Below are 15,705 nucleotides of genomic sequence, written 5' to 3' on the forward strand. Positions count from 1 at the left end.
AAATGACATTTGACTATAAAGGTCACTTGAATGTCATTTTGTCTCACTCAGTGAGCAAAATCGCATTTTGCTCACTGAGTGAGACACACACAGTGAGCCAAATCGCATTTTGCTCACTGGTTTTAAGAAGCAAAGTACCTTTGTTCGAGCTGCTGAGGTGAAAATATATGGTGTGACTGTTAAACTGTATATTATTCAATGGTAAGTTTAATTTTATAGTTTTACAATGTTTAGATAGGTAACGTCGATCGATATTTTTCAAACGTTCCCGATATGGTACACCATGCATTGAGGTTCATATTTCTTATACAAAACAAGTAAGGAACTCTTGCATTTGTCAGAGTCTTTATGACATTGACATAAGATTTAGTTTAGCGTAATCTGTAGGAACGGTTATTTATGGTTGTACGACACACTGACGTTAAAATATGTATACATTTGAGAACTTCTGTCCACGGCATTAGGCTCAAAATCGTTAACCTTTTTTTAGAGCTGACAACAGCTGATTATATTAATAATTAAGTAAGTATAGTTTTTAGATGATGCGAAAGTAATCCTTACGGGATGCGGATGATGAGCATTATTTATCAATCCTTTGCAAGTAAAAATGATCGGGATCTGGATGATGGGATCTTCGGGTGGCGATAGTGAATTCGACTTTGAAATTTTGCGGACAACAATATAAATCAGCCCTGTGAAGAATTTAGCGATTCAGAAAATAGTCGGTCGTCATGTCCTAAGTTAGTTGAGCTGACACCAGTGACATATGACTTAATTTTAACTAATTCACAACTCCATACATCGGAATCAGCTGTCAGAATTTTGGAGTTGGCATCAAGTTCAATAATAGGTCACCAATGTGTTAAATGATCACCTGCACGTCCTACACTCTAATTCTGTAGAATCCACCTACAACACCAGAAGTTTTGCATATTCATTGGTAATTTCTGGTAATGCTGATGCTGGTAATACATCAGCATTAGAGCTCCAAGCTGGCCTCATCAGAAAAATACAAAAATCTCGGCAAAAACATCATGCAAGGTCGCTAAATCCATAAAAGTCACTTAAAAGCAATCCACAACCATAAAAACTGTTGATAGCATTACAAAAAGAAACGGAACATGTAAAAACGAAAATCTGCCATATATTTCTGTATGTACCGTAAAACGGGGTGAGTTGGTTTCGCGGGGAGAGGTGGATTATGAATGGGGAGAGAAGGTTTGAGAGAGGGGTGAGAAGGGATTTTAAGGCTACTGCTACAAAAATAATGTATTCCAATTTAAAATGGAGCTATAGTAATACGCATAAGTAATAAAAAAAATCGATCCAACAATCTTCCAAAATCACCTTTGTATGAAAACCCCTCTCACCCCAAATACGAGGCACTACGGGGTGAGGTGGGTTTTCCTCTTTATCGTCAAAGTTATGAAATGGAACTACCCAAAATAAAATACAAACGTCCGGAACACTTATTATATACACCATTCAGTTTTCATATGTAAAAATAAAATATTATCGAGGTTTGAATTTCAGTTTTGACCCTACTCACCCCATTTTACGGTACCTTACTGCCTTACCTTACCATACCATATACTCTAATATACCTACCTTAATGCATGAACTCAAATAAAAAACCTTTTATTTTCCAAAATATGTATTGTATATTTTTTTTTATTTTTTCCCTTAAAAATAAACACATATATTTCTCACGTATAATTTTATTTCTCAAAACAATAAAGTCATGCATTGTAGAGTTAAGTAAACAACAACGAGTGACAGAGAACAGTTGTTTTTTTATTTAAATGGTAATTCTACTTTAAACAATGAAGTCATATGTACGATAATTTTTATATAAAAGGAAATACTTAAAGCAATTTTTATTGATGAAGTACTTGTGGGATAGAGCGAACGTCAGAATCATGCGCTGGGGAATAGTAGTATTGTTGGCAGGAGCTGTGTCAGGAGCTCTAGCGCAGTCGGAAGTACAATGCCGTAAGTTTCATTTATATTGCATCAACAAGAACCTTATAAAAATATCACTACCGGACACAGGACTTTTCATTTACGTCAGAGATTTTGTATTGGCCAGCGGTCCATTGTCACTCATCAGTCCGCAACACTCACGAAACTAAATACCTAACGCCCCTTGAAATACGCATTGGAAAATTATTTGAATTTGAAATCGGAAATCTGCCACGGGATAGCCTACATCGTTGACCTTTTGACCGAGCGTTAGCGAAGCTCTCCGTTTCAGCTTGGGCAAAAATGCTTTCGTATGTCCGGACGTTCTTCTCTGTCGCAATTCTCAACAGTTTCTCGTGAAATTTTGTGACCAGGTTCTATAAGTCAATGGAATTTATATGAAACATATATTACATCGTGACGTCACGGTCAACTCGCCTATTTTTTATACTTCTATCCGATTTATTAAATAGAACTTGTGTTTTAAAATAACTCCTATCTGTGTTTTTCTAATAATTATCTGGTGCTTTATTTCATGCATGGTGTAATTTATTTTTCACCTCAGCAGCTCGAACAAGGGTACTTTGGTTCTTAAAAACAGTGAGCAAAATGCGATTTTGCTCACTGAGTCATTTTGTCTCACTCAGTGAGCAAAATGCGATTTTGCTCACTGAGTGAGACAATATGACATTCAAGTGACCTTTATAGTCAAATGTCATTTCAACATGCGGGGTCTAATACAAGTTCGATATACTTGGGTTCTATTATCTCTGTCCCTCTAGGTATGTTCTCACTGCTTAGGGTGAAAATTTTTGTGTACTACACGAGATCAAAGTTATTTACATCTCGTGCGCTTTTGAATCCCTTACTACGCTCAAGATTCTAAATTAGATCTATTATAGAATATTTCGCTTGCATGGGACTCAAAATAAGCACTCGAAGAAATATCAAACTTTGATCTCTTGTTGTACAAATAACTATTATTTTAAATACAATATAATACTCTATTAGGAGTCGTCTGATTGTCGAATCACGCCTGTGCCAGCATGGGTCGGTTTTCCTTTTATGACGTTGTTAGTTTAGTTTCTGGTTAACTCATGTGCCGAATGCCAGCATTCTTATGAGGGAAGAATAGGTACTGACAATAGGCACTTTTTCATACAATTTCCACTTCGGGAGAAAACGGTTTCCACTAACTAAATCTTAACAAATCACTCTGTTTTGGTGTCGATTACTTCAGCATAATTAAGTTTATAGGATTCACTTGAGTTTTTTTTTTGTTTTTTATTGCAATATTAGAAAAAAGAAAAACCTATAAACCTAGTTTTTCATTATGTCAATAACATACTAAAAAATCATGAAGAATGGAAAATGTTTAGAGGTGGAAAATGTTTTGTTTTTTTGTATGGACGAGTAGGCACGAACTACACTTTCCTCTTAAGAGCGGCAACGATAGCCAAAGGAAATGTACCTAATAGGTAGTCATTAAATTCGGTTTAAAAAAGCTAATAAAACTACTTATTATTACTGATTTCGTTGAGTTTCATATGGAGATAGTTTGAGTTCTAAGTCTAACCTAAGTCTTATGGGGCCCACTGATTAACAGGTCGCCGGCGGACTGTTAATCAGTGGGCCCCTTTACAAATGACAACGTATTTTTGGGCCACCAGTAATTGTATCATATTCAATCGAAGTCACGGGCTATGTAGGTACGTAATTATAATATGATTGGCCAGTAGGTACTTAACAATTTTTTTTTATCAGCCCCAACAGAGTGCGATAAGGGAGAGGTGTACAGCGAATGCGGTTCGTCGTGTCCCCCGTCGTGCGAGAACAGAGGGAACACGTGTCTGGTGTGCACGGCGCAGTGCGTGCCCGGCTGTTTCTGTGCAGAGGGGACCATCAGAGCACCCAACAACACTTGCGTCAAACCGGAAAATTGCCGTAAATATCTACAGGATCTCTACAATAAAATTCAAGTTGATGCGTTTTGGCTATGCGTGAATTATTCCCAGCTGTTACTACCAAGTTATCACCACTGGTAGCAGCTGGAACTCTTATCTCTTCTGTTACCACTAGGAACTGAGAAAAAAAAACACTTTAATGAATTGAAATGAATTAAATGAAATGAAAATAATTTATTTAAAACAACACAATCTTAAAATGAACAGATGTTTAACATGTGATGTGACATATGTAGGTAGTTACGCAATTGGTTGTCTCAACGAGGATACCACTCAGCATGTGTCGTGATAAACGCAGTCAAACGCACCCACGTACCGAGCAATAGAATTACTAAATAACTTCATAGCTACAGTCCAAAACGCAGACATATTCGCAGACAAGTGGCCGTCCCTACAACGTAGTATCAGGATTTTTTTAAACTCTACCTATGTTATTTAATATCAGATTATTATTTTTTTTATCTCTATGTAACTTAGTAATACATAATATGTATGTTTAATTCTAAAGATAAGTGTGTAATACAATAAGTGTACCTACTACTTTTATGATATGACAACATATGTACCTATTAACAGTATAAGTGCCTTGGGTGGAGCTGTAAACTTATACTTAGTGTTTACCTGAATAAAGAATAGTATGATGTGTCGGAGCACTAAGTGCAACCACGCTGATTTTCAGTGGACCCTTAAACAATTCATTTGATCAATTTACTACCAGATCCCTGTTTTGTACTAAAATTATATTTTGTTTGTCAACATATAGTTTGCATTTAGGTAGGTACATCACGAGAAACAACTTGAGAACAGACAGACTAAAATATGTAATTGTTGATGTTTAGCTCGACCCCAGTGCGGCGTCAACGAAGAGTTCTTCAAGTGCCCACCGACGTGCCCAACAACCGATGAGTGCAAAAACCTCTGGTCCAAAGTACCTTGCACGCCAATAGACTGCTGCCATCCTCGGTGTCTCTGCAAGTCTGGCTTCTACAGGAAGAACGGTGTTTGCGTTAGCGCTAAGGAGTGTTAGTAGTAGGTAAGTCTGAGTCTCGTGTTTTTCGAGTGAAACTGACTTTCTATACATAACATGTTACAGTCCAGATTAGAAAACATGACTGGGCCAAAAATTGTACCTACATACCAGAATCACACAGTAGCAGCGCAGCGAGAGTATCAACAGAAGTAGGTATTACGGAACAAGATTTCATTACAATGGTAGTTGAGGTGCTTTAGGTATGTATAATATGACCACTTTTCTACGAACTGTGTTTTCGTGACTGTACTGTCAGTGTACCGAAATATTTGAATACTTTGGATGCTATTTGCTATTTGTATTTGACTGCTACCTTACTTACTATATGACGCTGGCTGGCTGGAATGGCATTACTTACTAAATGATGCCTAACAGAACAGTATTTCTTAATTTTAATAGTTTTACCGTGGTTAATAGTAGATTGTACAACAAGGGCATAAAGTGACCCATCTTTACCCGAGGCAATTTTTTGGTCTGAGCGAAGCGAAGACCAAAATAGTAGACGAGGGTAAAAATTGACATTTATGCCCTTGTTGTACACTCTGCTTTTCACTTCGATAGCGAGGAAAATAAAACACATTTTTCACGGCAATTTACACCACGAAATTGTCGTAAAGCGAAAGAACATAATACATAACCAATTCCCGCCAACTAACTTTTTAATTTTTTTTTTTTAATTTTCAACATGTGATCAGAGTTTCAGACGCTTGGTTTTCTGCACAGTCAAACATTTCGGAGCATTTATGAACGATAACCGACTCCTATTTGATGTGATTTACTAAATTTAATGACAGAAAATACGGATTTCTAATAAATTGTAGCAAAAATAAAATAATATAACAAGTTTTGTCATCTACACAATTTTATTGCCTAGTAAAATTGTGCAATATGTTTTAACTGTTTGGCTGTTGAGACCGATTACCTTAGTCTTAGAAGAAAATTTTACTTTTATGCTCTAGAGCATAAAATGCGATTTTATGTCGTCTACGCACGACATAAAGGTGCACTTTTTGAGCATGAGAAGTGAAAAATAAATTATCAATTACATAGAGAGATCTCTATGAGGCAGTTTAAGGTGGTTCGCCTAGGTTACTCAAAACTTAACTCTCGCTAGATGGCACCACTTTTGCAAAATTTCAGGTTTTATTTTTTTGTGAAATGGTCATGGTATTTGTATACTTAAAAGTATGTTTCGCGCACTCTTTAAATAAATATTAAACTATTAAAATAAACATTGAATACTTCATTGTGCAAAAACCACCTTTTTAATTCGACGGAGTGTTGCTGTCACGCTTTTTCCTACTATTACTCACACATGCAAACAGTGTTTCCGTGATCCTTGTAGTAGACAATTTCACACAACGTAAGTATGTTGCAATAGCGTAACGGTATGTTCGTGGAAATACGTGCAAGAGGATTGGGGTTCAAGACTGGTGCGAGTAGGTAATTTCTTTTTGTTTATTTTAGTCTTTTTGTGTTATCTTACCTTTAAACGAGCAATTATTATATATATATTTTTATTTATATATTTGGATGATATCAGAAACGGCTCTAATGATTTCAATGAAATTTGCTATAAGGAGTTGGATCTCTTAGCTGGGTCGTTCTCTCATTTCGTGCAAATCGGTGATGTTCTCTCGATTTGTAAATTTTCTTTTAAATGGTAAATTTTTGGGTTTTCATGCATTGTGGATTCATTTATTGACACTTTTATGCTAAAGGCACCTTCGTAACCTTATTCCTTTTCATTTAATAAGACTGGTGGTAACGAACTACGCGCTGGTAATGAAATGGGCATGGATGGTAATTTTATCAGTGGAGGGTAATGAAACAAACTTATGAAATCGCAATAAAAAAACTTTAGTTAATGAAAATTAACACCATTAATATAATGAACAACATTAAAATCACGTGTCTTAAGCGCTGTGCAGACGATCAAGCCGACTTAACAAATACTCCGGCTTGACAATCGCGACTTATGATTTACCACCTAGCTTGTAGCGATTGTCAAGCACAATTTACGTGATTGAAGACGTATTTCGTATTTTTTATTTATTTAATGATTACACAGCACTACATCAGTCTTGTCACCAACACACTGAGAAACTACATACTTTAATTTAAAATTAACATCCAAATACACTCGACTGCCAATCCATCCACCGTAGCTCCATAAACTCGCAAAATCTCAAGCACTCATGAGTTAATAGGAGATGCACCAGGAGAAGCCTAAGGGTTATATTTCTAATGTCCGGTACAAAAAGTCTTACAAGCATCTCTACTAGTTCAAGGCAGCCAGAGTCTCCACGAAAAGCCCAACAAGCTAAAAGTAGTAGGCTTAAGTTGTGCCTCACCTCCAAAGAAATGAAGCCCAGGGTTCCTAAAATAAATATTTTTAGGTAATACATCCTAAGGAAATTCTTTTGGACCTTTTCCAATAGTAGAATGTACGTTGACTCGTAAGGGATCCAGGCTAATGCTGACGCCTCCAACTTGCTTCTGACCAGAACATTGTAAAAAACTTTTATGGGGCAAGGGTCATGGAATTCTCTGACAATGCGAGTGACAAAGCCTAATCTACTGAAGCTACAGTACCAAGTGCTTTGATATGGTCGTGAAATGTTAGCCGCGTATCGAATATGACCGCAAGATCGTTTACTGAGACGACTCTTGAGCATGTGTAGGAAATAGGGCTTGATTAAAACTACACACTTGACACTTAGCCGCATTGAAAGTCAGTTTGTTACCCCGACTCCATTGGAACAGAGATGATGAAACATCCTCCTGCAGCAACTTACAATCCTCCTCCTTCTCAACTCAATATACCAATTTAAGATCGTCGGCGTAGAGTAGACAACGAGCGTTATGGATAACCGAGGGCAGGTCATTGACCATTATTCCAAATAGGAAAGGCCCCAAGATTGAATCTTGGCTGTCACCAGAACGAGTATGGTACGGATCTGGTACGAAGTGGCCATGCTGGTCGTTGCGTGCTGCGGTTTATCACGCAGATAACTGGCAAAAATGTTAAGCAAATGTGGATTGAACCCAATATCGTCTATTTTGTGTAGGAATACATCGTTACCCACACGATTGAAGGCTTTTCGGAAATCATAAGACAGGACGTCTATCAGGATACCCATATCCAGATGCTCTGAGATGGTGTCACTGTCAACCAAGGTCAGGTTAGTTTTCACAGACCGTTTCACTCTGAAACCATGCTGAGTGTTGCACAGGAATAATGGTTTCACTTGTTTCGACAACCTGCCATGGAGTATGGACTCAAACAGCTTTGCTAAAGCTGAAAGAAAAGAATACCTTGACTTTGGGTCGGTCTTACCCGTGAAATCTTCCAATGGTGATGATATGTACTTGTGGAGAGTAGGTACCAGATTAAGCATGGAGTGTATTGGACCATTCAAATGCTCTAAACACCCCTTTAAGATATATGCAGATACCTAAGTAGTCTGGACCAACAGCATAGAAGCCCGAAAAACTTACTTTGGTGTTAAGACCCCTTACATTTTGGTAAATTAGATCCAGTGAAGGTTTCAAATCAGGATTCCGAACTAAGTATTACTGGTTGGTTTTTGTCTGACTCCCATTGACATTGGATTTACGAAATGACCACGATTATCGGGCTACATAGTTGGAAATAAACAGGATTCATACATTGTCGAGGGTACTCCTATTTTGAAAGTCTTGGAGTCCCCTTTGAGCTTAAGTTCATCGACAGTGCACCATGAATAACAGCAGATATGCCCGTATGTCCTCCGATCCTCAAGCTATATTCCACAGATGGATGAACTTGCGATGGTCCACCGCCCTGAGAGGGATTTTACACCGCTTTTTACTGCTGGTATCAGTTTTCTGAGATTTATCACGCACGGATTGGGAATTGTCGCTTTTGACGGCGGGCGCACTATTATTGCTTATCGGCCTGTGTTTATGTTTCTGTAGTTTCTGCCCTTTATTCCAAACATTTGCCCCGTTCTCTACCTTATCGTCGACAGGTATCAGATGATTCCAACTCACTTAGTCTCTTAGTAACGTGTCAAATTTCTCAGCACAGTCCTTGAGTGCGGTCTGGTATTATATATAGAGCGGCAGATTATGTTAATCTACTGCGCTCTAGTTAAATCCAAAAAATCACCAGTTGGGCTCCCCTATATATTATTACATAGTTTTAAATGCTTATACCAACATTCTATTTATAATAACTTAACCCTCTTTTCATTAAATGCACTGCCTGATATACATTATCATTACCTTCTAAATTCGTTCATTACCTTCCCTGGCAAAATTGGAAGGAAAAGAAATGAATGAAACAGATATGAATGAAGTTTTGGAAGTTTTCGTCGCCTAGGTCGGTTGATATCAGACCTTGATTTCGCAGAATAAGCCACACGAAAGGCAACCCTAAAACACATCAATTAGGTATAATTTTAATAGTGTACAATTGGTACTTACTGTATAAATCACTAGATGGCGATGAAGATTTATCTGAACCACACTCCTTCCCGACACGAGAGAACGTAGGTATTTTCGTCAAAAGCAACATACGGACGACCGCTGTGGTAGCACGCAGCCAACTGACTGACGAACAATGTGTTGTATCCGCGGGAAGTGCTATATACCCTTGCTATATAGCAAAATATAGCTAATCCATTTCTCGCGTCGGTAATGAAGAAATTGCTTGGACCATCACTTATAAGGCTGTATAGTTTTATTGTTAATTTCTTAGCGTATAATATTATAGGATATAAAACATAACTAAATTACTTGTTTACTGAACCAACAACAAGTTTTCTATTTTTAGTATCTTAAGGTTCAAATGGAGGTCAAAGTTTAACTTCACGCGTTACACGCAGAGAGGAATGAAAATAGTGGGGGTTAATTGTAAATATAAAGAAAATAACCACCTTTTTAGAATTGTTCATGGCGGGCCAATATACTTTAGGTCCTATGTTACAACCTTGCATTAACAGATATTCGAAAACACCATCACATTTTTGGTAAATTGCAAATAATACCGATTTGCACGAAATGCGAGAATGACCCAGCTAGGTCTGATCTGTGAGAAAACGCGCATTTTTGAGTTTTTATATGTTTTCTAAGCTTTGGTCGGTCTCCCAGATATTCAATCTCTTCTTCCTCGCGTGGGGTCCGCTTGGCATCTAATCCCAGAATTGGCATGGGCACTAGTTTTTACGAAAGCGACTGCCCTGACCTTCCAACCCAGAGAGTTAACTTATTGGGATTAGTCCAGTTTCCTCACATTGTTTTCTTTCACCGAAAAATAGGTATCGGTAAATAGGTATCAAATGATATTTCGTACCAAATATCATTGGTACGAGCTGGGGTTAGAACCCGCGACCTCCGGATTGCAAGTCGCACGCGCTTTCCGCTAGGCCACCACCGCTCCCCCAGATATTCAGTATTAGTTGGTATTAGGGTATGTGCGGAAAGGGAAGAGTCGTAGAATGTATGGGCTCCCCTACATTTCAGGACTCTTCTCTTTCCGCACAGACTCTATCAATAAATTACTTTATCAACGTTTTAAAAAAAAATATTCAATACCTGATTTTCACAGCTTTTAGGGTTCCGTACCCAAAGGGTAAAACGGGACCCTATTACTAAGACTCCGCTGTCCGTCCGTCCGTCCGTCTGTATGTCACCAGGCTGTATCTCACGAACCGTGATAGCTAGACAGTTGAAATTTTCACACATGATGTATTTCTGTTGCCGCTATAACAACAAATACTAAAAACAGAATAAAATAAAGATTTAAGTGGGGCTCCCATACAACAAACGTGATTTTTGACCGAAGTTAAGCAACGTCGGGCGGGGTCAGTACTTGGATGGGTGACCCTTTTTTATAGATAATGGTACGGAACCCTTCGTTTGCGAGTCCGCCTCGCACTTGGCCGGTTTTACCTAAAATAAAATGAAAACATTTATTTAAGTATTTTTTTTATTTTGAATTCAAGTACAAGTACATTTTTTTCATATTTGTTATCCGTAGTAGTCCCTGTACCTGAAAGAAATATAATATCATGAATCATGATAGGAAAAAATCTCTGATGTAATAGGAAGAAAGATGATGCAACAATATGGATTCTAATAATGTTATAATCGAGTTATAATTTACTTACCTGGTAGTAACTGTAATTGTGTTCTTCATTCATGGACAAAAAATCCATTATTTTCAACCACAGGAAATATTATACATTTCTTTTTTATTGCAGTGAGGATCTCCTGATTGTAAAAATCAAAGAGGTTAGGTAGAGTACAATTTCTAATTATCTTTGTAAAAAATAAACAAATACGCGTAGTCATTCGCTTTTTGAAAATAAGAAAAATTAAATAAACATATAAAAAAAAACAATACGAAATTTAGGTGTAAAAAAATTACAAAAAGTTATATCCCAGCATACAATGCTGGGGATCGAACCGGGAACTTTCCGATTGAAAGCAAAAAAGCGACTGTTTGCAAAACACGCCATGATAGTTCTTAGCTAAGCTGACGAATTTCGGGTACTTATTCTCGCTTCAAACAAAATTGCACTAAACATGACGGCACTCCAAATTCGCGCCGTGGTCAGCCCGGCAACGTCGGAAATAGTATGGCAACGTCGCAAATGTATCTGTACACGACATTTGTGACACACACATACGTAAAATTGATGAAAATTTAACTATGATTATTGCATGATTTCTGTATGAAACATTGTTTTCCTATTAATTTCGCGCAAACGAATATTCGAAAGTAGATAAATGCGGAAATATTTATGTACTAATAGTGTGTAGTGACTTAATGCAATGCGATTGAATTATGTATGAAAATCGAACCACCTTAAGGAAAAAAAACATTCTTGCCATTAATTTACTTAAATAATAAATGGGGGCCGATTTTTGAAATTCGACCGCTCGATTTCGTGTATTTCGTTCAATAATATATCCACTACTAGGTATTAATTGTCTACTAGTAATAGAATTGAAAACGAGTGGTCAATACCACTAGATTCCCAATTTCTATCGCTCGTATTCCAAAAATTTGCATTTCGCCGTTTTCCACCGATTGGTCATCCCATGGTCTATTTTTAGTTCGACGACAAGCAACGACGCGACGCCTGAAGAAGAATGAGCTGGCGCGTCATCAAGTTCTATGAAAATATGACAGCAGCCAAACACATTGCTCGGTTTGAAATAAATCTTTAACATGTTTCCATTAGTTTCTCTTAAATACCTACTACACTGATTAAGACGAAACAGGAGCTGAGTTTTAAATATTTTAGGTAAATATACCCGTCTCGGAAGCGGCACCTAAAAGTAGTCCGATAAGGACAAGGCGAAAAATCCTGCGTAAAAATCTAAAAAATCGAGGTTTCGTACTCCTCTGTTTCCTCCTCCAAAACTTAACCAATCGTAACCAAATTTGGAAATCTAAATGATTATGAAATTATCTGTGTCGCACCGTTTTGCTTTTTTGGCTAATTGATATCAGTTTTGAATGCCACACCTCTCATTGCGGCATAGTCAATTAGGCCATTTTGGCCATTTTTGAAGGGCTCTAGCGCCTTAAAAAACAAAAATATCAAAAAAGCAAAACGGTCCGACACAGATATTGACAATATTAATCTGTGTTGAAAAAATCATTGCTCTAGCTTCAAAAACCACGGAGGAAAACGAGGAGTACGTTTGTATGGAGAAATGACCACTCCCGTTGGCTCTTAATATTCAGTTCATTGTACCGAAACCAACCAGAATAGAACCAGCAAGAAGCATATTAAATAATTACATTGTGCATTGTTTTATTATTTTTCCTTTAAATCATTTTGTTTTCTAGAACTCCGTATCAGAATTTCCACAGCCATTCATTATTTGTGTTCTAGCATGCAAACTTCGCACCAGAAGTAGCTACGGTAAGCTATTCGCGGTAAAAGTGTGTGCACCTAACTATTAAATGAAGAAAAATGTCGGGTTAAAATAAAAAAATACAGAAAATAAAATTAATTTATTTAAAGAATTATATTAACAATCTATTCCACAATAGTAATATCATACAATCTTTTAATTTCCATGATAACTTAAGGTTTAATACATTTACAAATTTATACAAAGGATTTCATAGGTAACATTTTACAATCCTAGCCAATATAATAAATAGGTGTTAAAATCGTAATAAGTACGTAATTGTTGTAAACTTTTTTGGCACAAAGCACATTTTAGAGCCATTTTCTTTTAAGTAAATAAAATTTCTGAATAAACTGAACCTCATAGCGTAAACATAAAGTCTTGCTGTATAAAAAATTCATACAATTTTCAAAGGAATTTCGCTTCAGGCGGTCTAGCATGAGTTGCGTTCTCGCGCGCGACTCCATACATCAAGCGTGACTTCAAGTATGGACTCGCGCGCGAGAACGCAACTTACAGGTTAACTTATTAAAGTGACAGTCCATTTCCAACGACAGCAGCACTACCATTCACTTTACTATGGAAATTGACAATAACGCCGACGCGTTTAGTACTAGTAGTGCAGCTGCGGTCAGAAATGGAATGTTACCCTTACAATGCAATAAAAATGACACTTTTCTCATACTGTACGTGTACTGATTTTAAACCAATAGCAATACGGCCGATGTAAATGCAATAGTCTGTTTAGGTAATTCAGGTTCATTTTAATATCCCTCGTAGGTACTGTGACGCGTGTAAAAAACTGAGCATTATTCCATTAAAAATACTAGTTATTTTTTCTGAATTAAATTAAATCTATGTTTATAAGTAACTGGCACAACATTCATAAACAAATAAAAACCTTAAGTTCGGCAGTAAGGTTCACAAAAAAAACAACGGGTTGCACTCCGGGAGTGCCGGCAGAAGTGAAAACTCAAATGACATTGTAACAGTTTTTCGATCAGATCACGTGTCCGTCTTACGAATCTTACGGTCACATGAACTGTCGCGAGTTTAACATTTTTTCCCCATCACAAAAAGTGCACAGCGCCGCTAAAGAAGTTTTCACTTCAAAAATACAATATTTTTATTTAATGAAAAAATTATGACCATTGTTATTAATCAATTAAGAGATGGACGGCCAGATATTATATCACCAGATGGCACACGCCAACATATTTATCGAGGCAGCCAAGACAAACAACGATGTATTATATGTTTGCGCCTGTCTCTCCTTCAGGTACCCTTGCTAATATTATACACATTATGAAAATAATGCCTCTATTTACAATTATAAAATACCTATTATGCACAAATTATTCTCCAATACAAAAGACTAGCCTTTGCTAAGTAAGTACACTTATGACGTATAAACATATCTAAAAATTCGTTATTCACATTAATTTCTAGCTTGAAGCATATTCAGTCGTATTCTGTATCTCACCTCGCACAATAATAATTAATATTCGTTGAACACAAAATAATTCTACGTATAATTTCTTGTTCTATGTATTATGGACGGACGGTCACTTTGTCTCTCTTTAACTTTGAGATTCACTACAAAAGTCCATTGATGAAGAAAACTTGAAATCCAAGGCCAAGAATTCATATTCTATAGCTCGGTAGTTGTTTCCACTGGCGAATCGTAAGCGTAGCCAGTGATATTTCTCTTTCCAAACGTCACGTTGTCATTATCAGTCGCTCTGCGAACAAAAACACATTAATTTAACCCACAAAGTTGGAAATGAAACTACGAATATTATTCCTTAGTAACTTATTAGAAGGCATTACTAAAATGCTACGTCAGCTAAGTTGGTAACTAATATCAGCAAACAGAAACCGGCCCAAGTGAATAAAGAACAAACTAACGGTTAGCTCTTGTAATTCATATTAGACTCAATTCAAAATTTGAACGAAGAATGTTAGAAACAATAGTCATTTATTTTTAATATGACCAAACTGTGATCAAATTGAAACAGCCGACTGATTGGTAAGTTTTTCTTGTAATTGTCACATAGGTACGTAAGGATTAAACTCACCTCTGCAATCCGGGTATATCATCATAGGCCATAATAGGTGAGCTCTTCTTCTTGTGGTTATTGCCCCCATTAACCTTCCTCCCCAGTGTGGTGGCGAGCAGCCCGACGCCCACGTTGTTGTTGTTGACTCTCGGCAGCGTGCCCAGCGCGTTGTTGAGCGCGTGGTTGTTTGGCGCGCGCCTGTTGAGCGTTTGCGTGTTGTGTTGAGGGCGCGCGAACGTGTTGTTGGCCGTCGTGTCGAACTGGTGGTGGTTGTTGAGCGTGCCGTTCTCGTTGACGCTGGACGCTCGAGCCGTGGTCGCTGTTTCTGATAGCGTTGGGCTGCGTTCACCTAAGTATGCGAATTGAGTAATTTATTAATGTCATTATTTTTTTCACAACTAATTTTACAAAAGTTGTACAATTTTGGTTAATCCAGGGGATTAGAAGTGCAAATTAAATAATTAAACCTGCAAATATATTTTGTTCATGTTTATATTACATTCTCGATGTTTTTTAGCGAAACGTGCTTAGGTAAGGTGGAAAATTACCATAGCTAATTAAGTTGAATACATCATAAACGACTAATTCATTAGTATTATGCATTTAATGTCTTACCGTTGTCTTTAGAAAGATATTGCACGTTGTGTATATTAAATGCATGGTTGTTAGGACTGAAGTCGAGCTGTAAATCCGCGTCATCCACCGCCATGTTCAAAACCTAGAACATAATGACTTATTTAAGAGAACTATCGGAAGTTAGTGTTAAAACGAC

The 15,705-nt window shown here is 37.2% G+C and overlaps 2 protein-coding genes and 1 long non-coding RNA gene across 3 annotated transcripts in view; 1 reads left to right on the forward strand and 2 right to left on the reverse strand.

The window, feature by feature from the left end:
• LOC134805539 (uncharacterized) overlaps positions 1-15,705 on the reverse strand; it is a 624,519-nt gene that overhangs the window by 482,535 nt on the left and 126,279 nt on the right. Inside the window, exon 2 of the long non-coding RNA XR_010146315.1 lies at positions 13,564-14,495. This is a non-coding gene — a long non-coding RNA (uncharacterized LOC134805539). The remainder of the gene's footprint in view (positions 1-13,563; positions 14,496-15,705) is intronic.
• On the forward strand, positions 1,900-12,182 carry LOC134799445 (cysteine-rich venom protein 6-like). The gene is made up of 4 exons (XM_063771846.1): positions 1,900-1,992; positions 3,727-3,906; positions 4,766-4,959; positions 12,064-12,182. Exons 1-3 carry the CDS (start codon positions 1,920-1,922, stop codon positions 4,951-4,953), a joined length of 441 nt encoding a protein of 146 aa, XP_063627916.1. The 5' UTR covers positions 1,900-1,919; the 3' UTR covers positions 4,954-4,959; positions 12,064-12,182.
• Positions 14,124-15,705, reverse strand: part of LOC134805461 (cadherin-99C) — a 146,945-nt gene continuing 145,363 nt past the window's right edge. The window contains exons 30-32 of the mRNA XM_063778765.1: positions 15,549-15,651; positions 14,952-15,282; positions 14,124-14,615 (exon numbers count right to left, since the gene is read on the reverse strand). Coding sequence (XP_063634835.1) covers positions 14,525-14,615; positions 14,952-15,282; positions 15,549-15,651 — 525 coding nt within the window. The 3' untranslated portion in view covers positions 14,124-14,524. The remainder of the gene's footprint in view (positions 14,616-14,951; positions 15,283-15,548; positions 15,652-15,705) is intronic.

The sequence above is a fragment of the Cydia splendana genome, chromosome 2 (assembly GCF_910591565.1).
Source record: "Cydia splendana chromosome 2, ilCydSple1.2, whole genome shotgun sequence".
Classification (NCBI taxonomy): Eukaryota; Metazoa; Arthropoda; class Insecta; order Lepidoptera; family Tortricidae; genus Cydia; species Cydia splendana.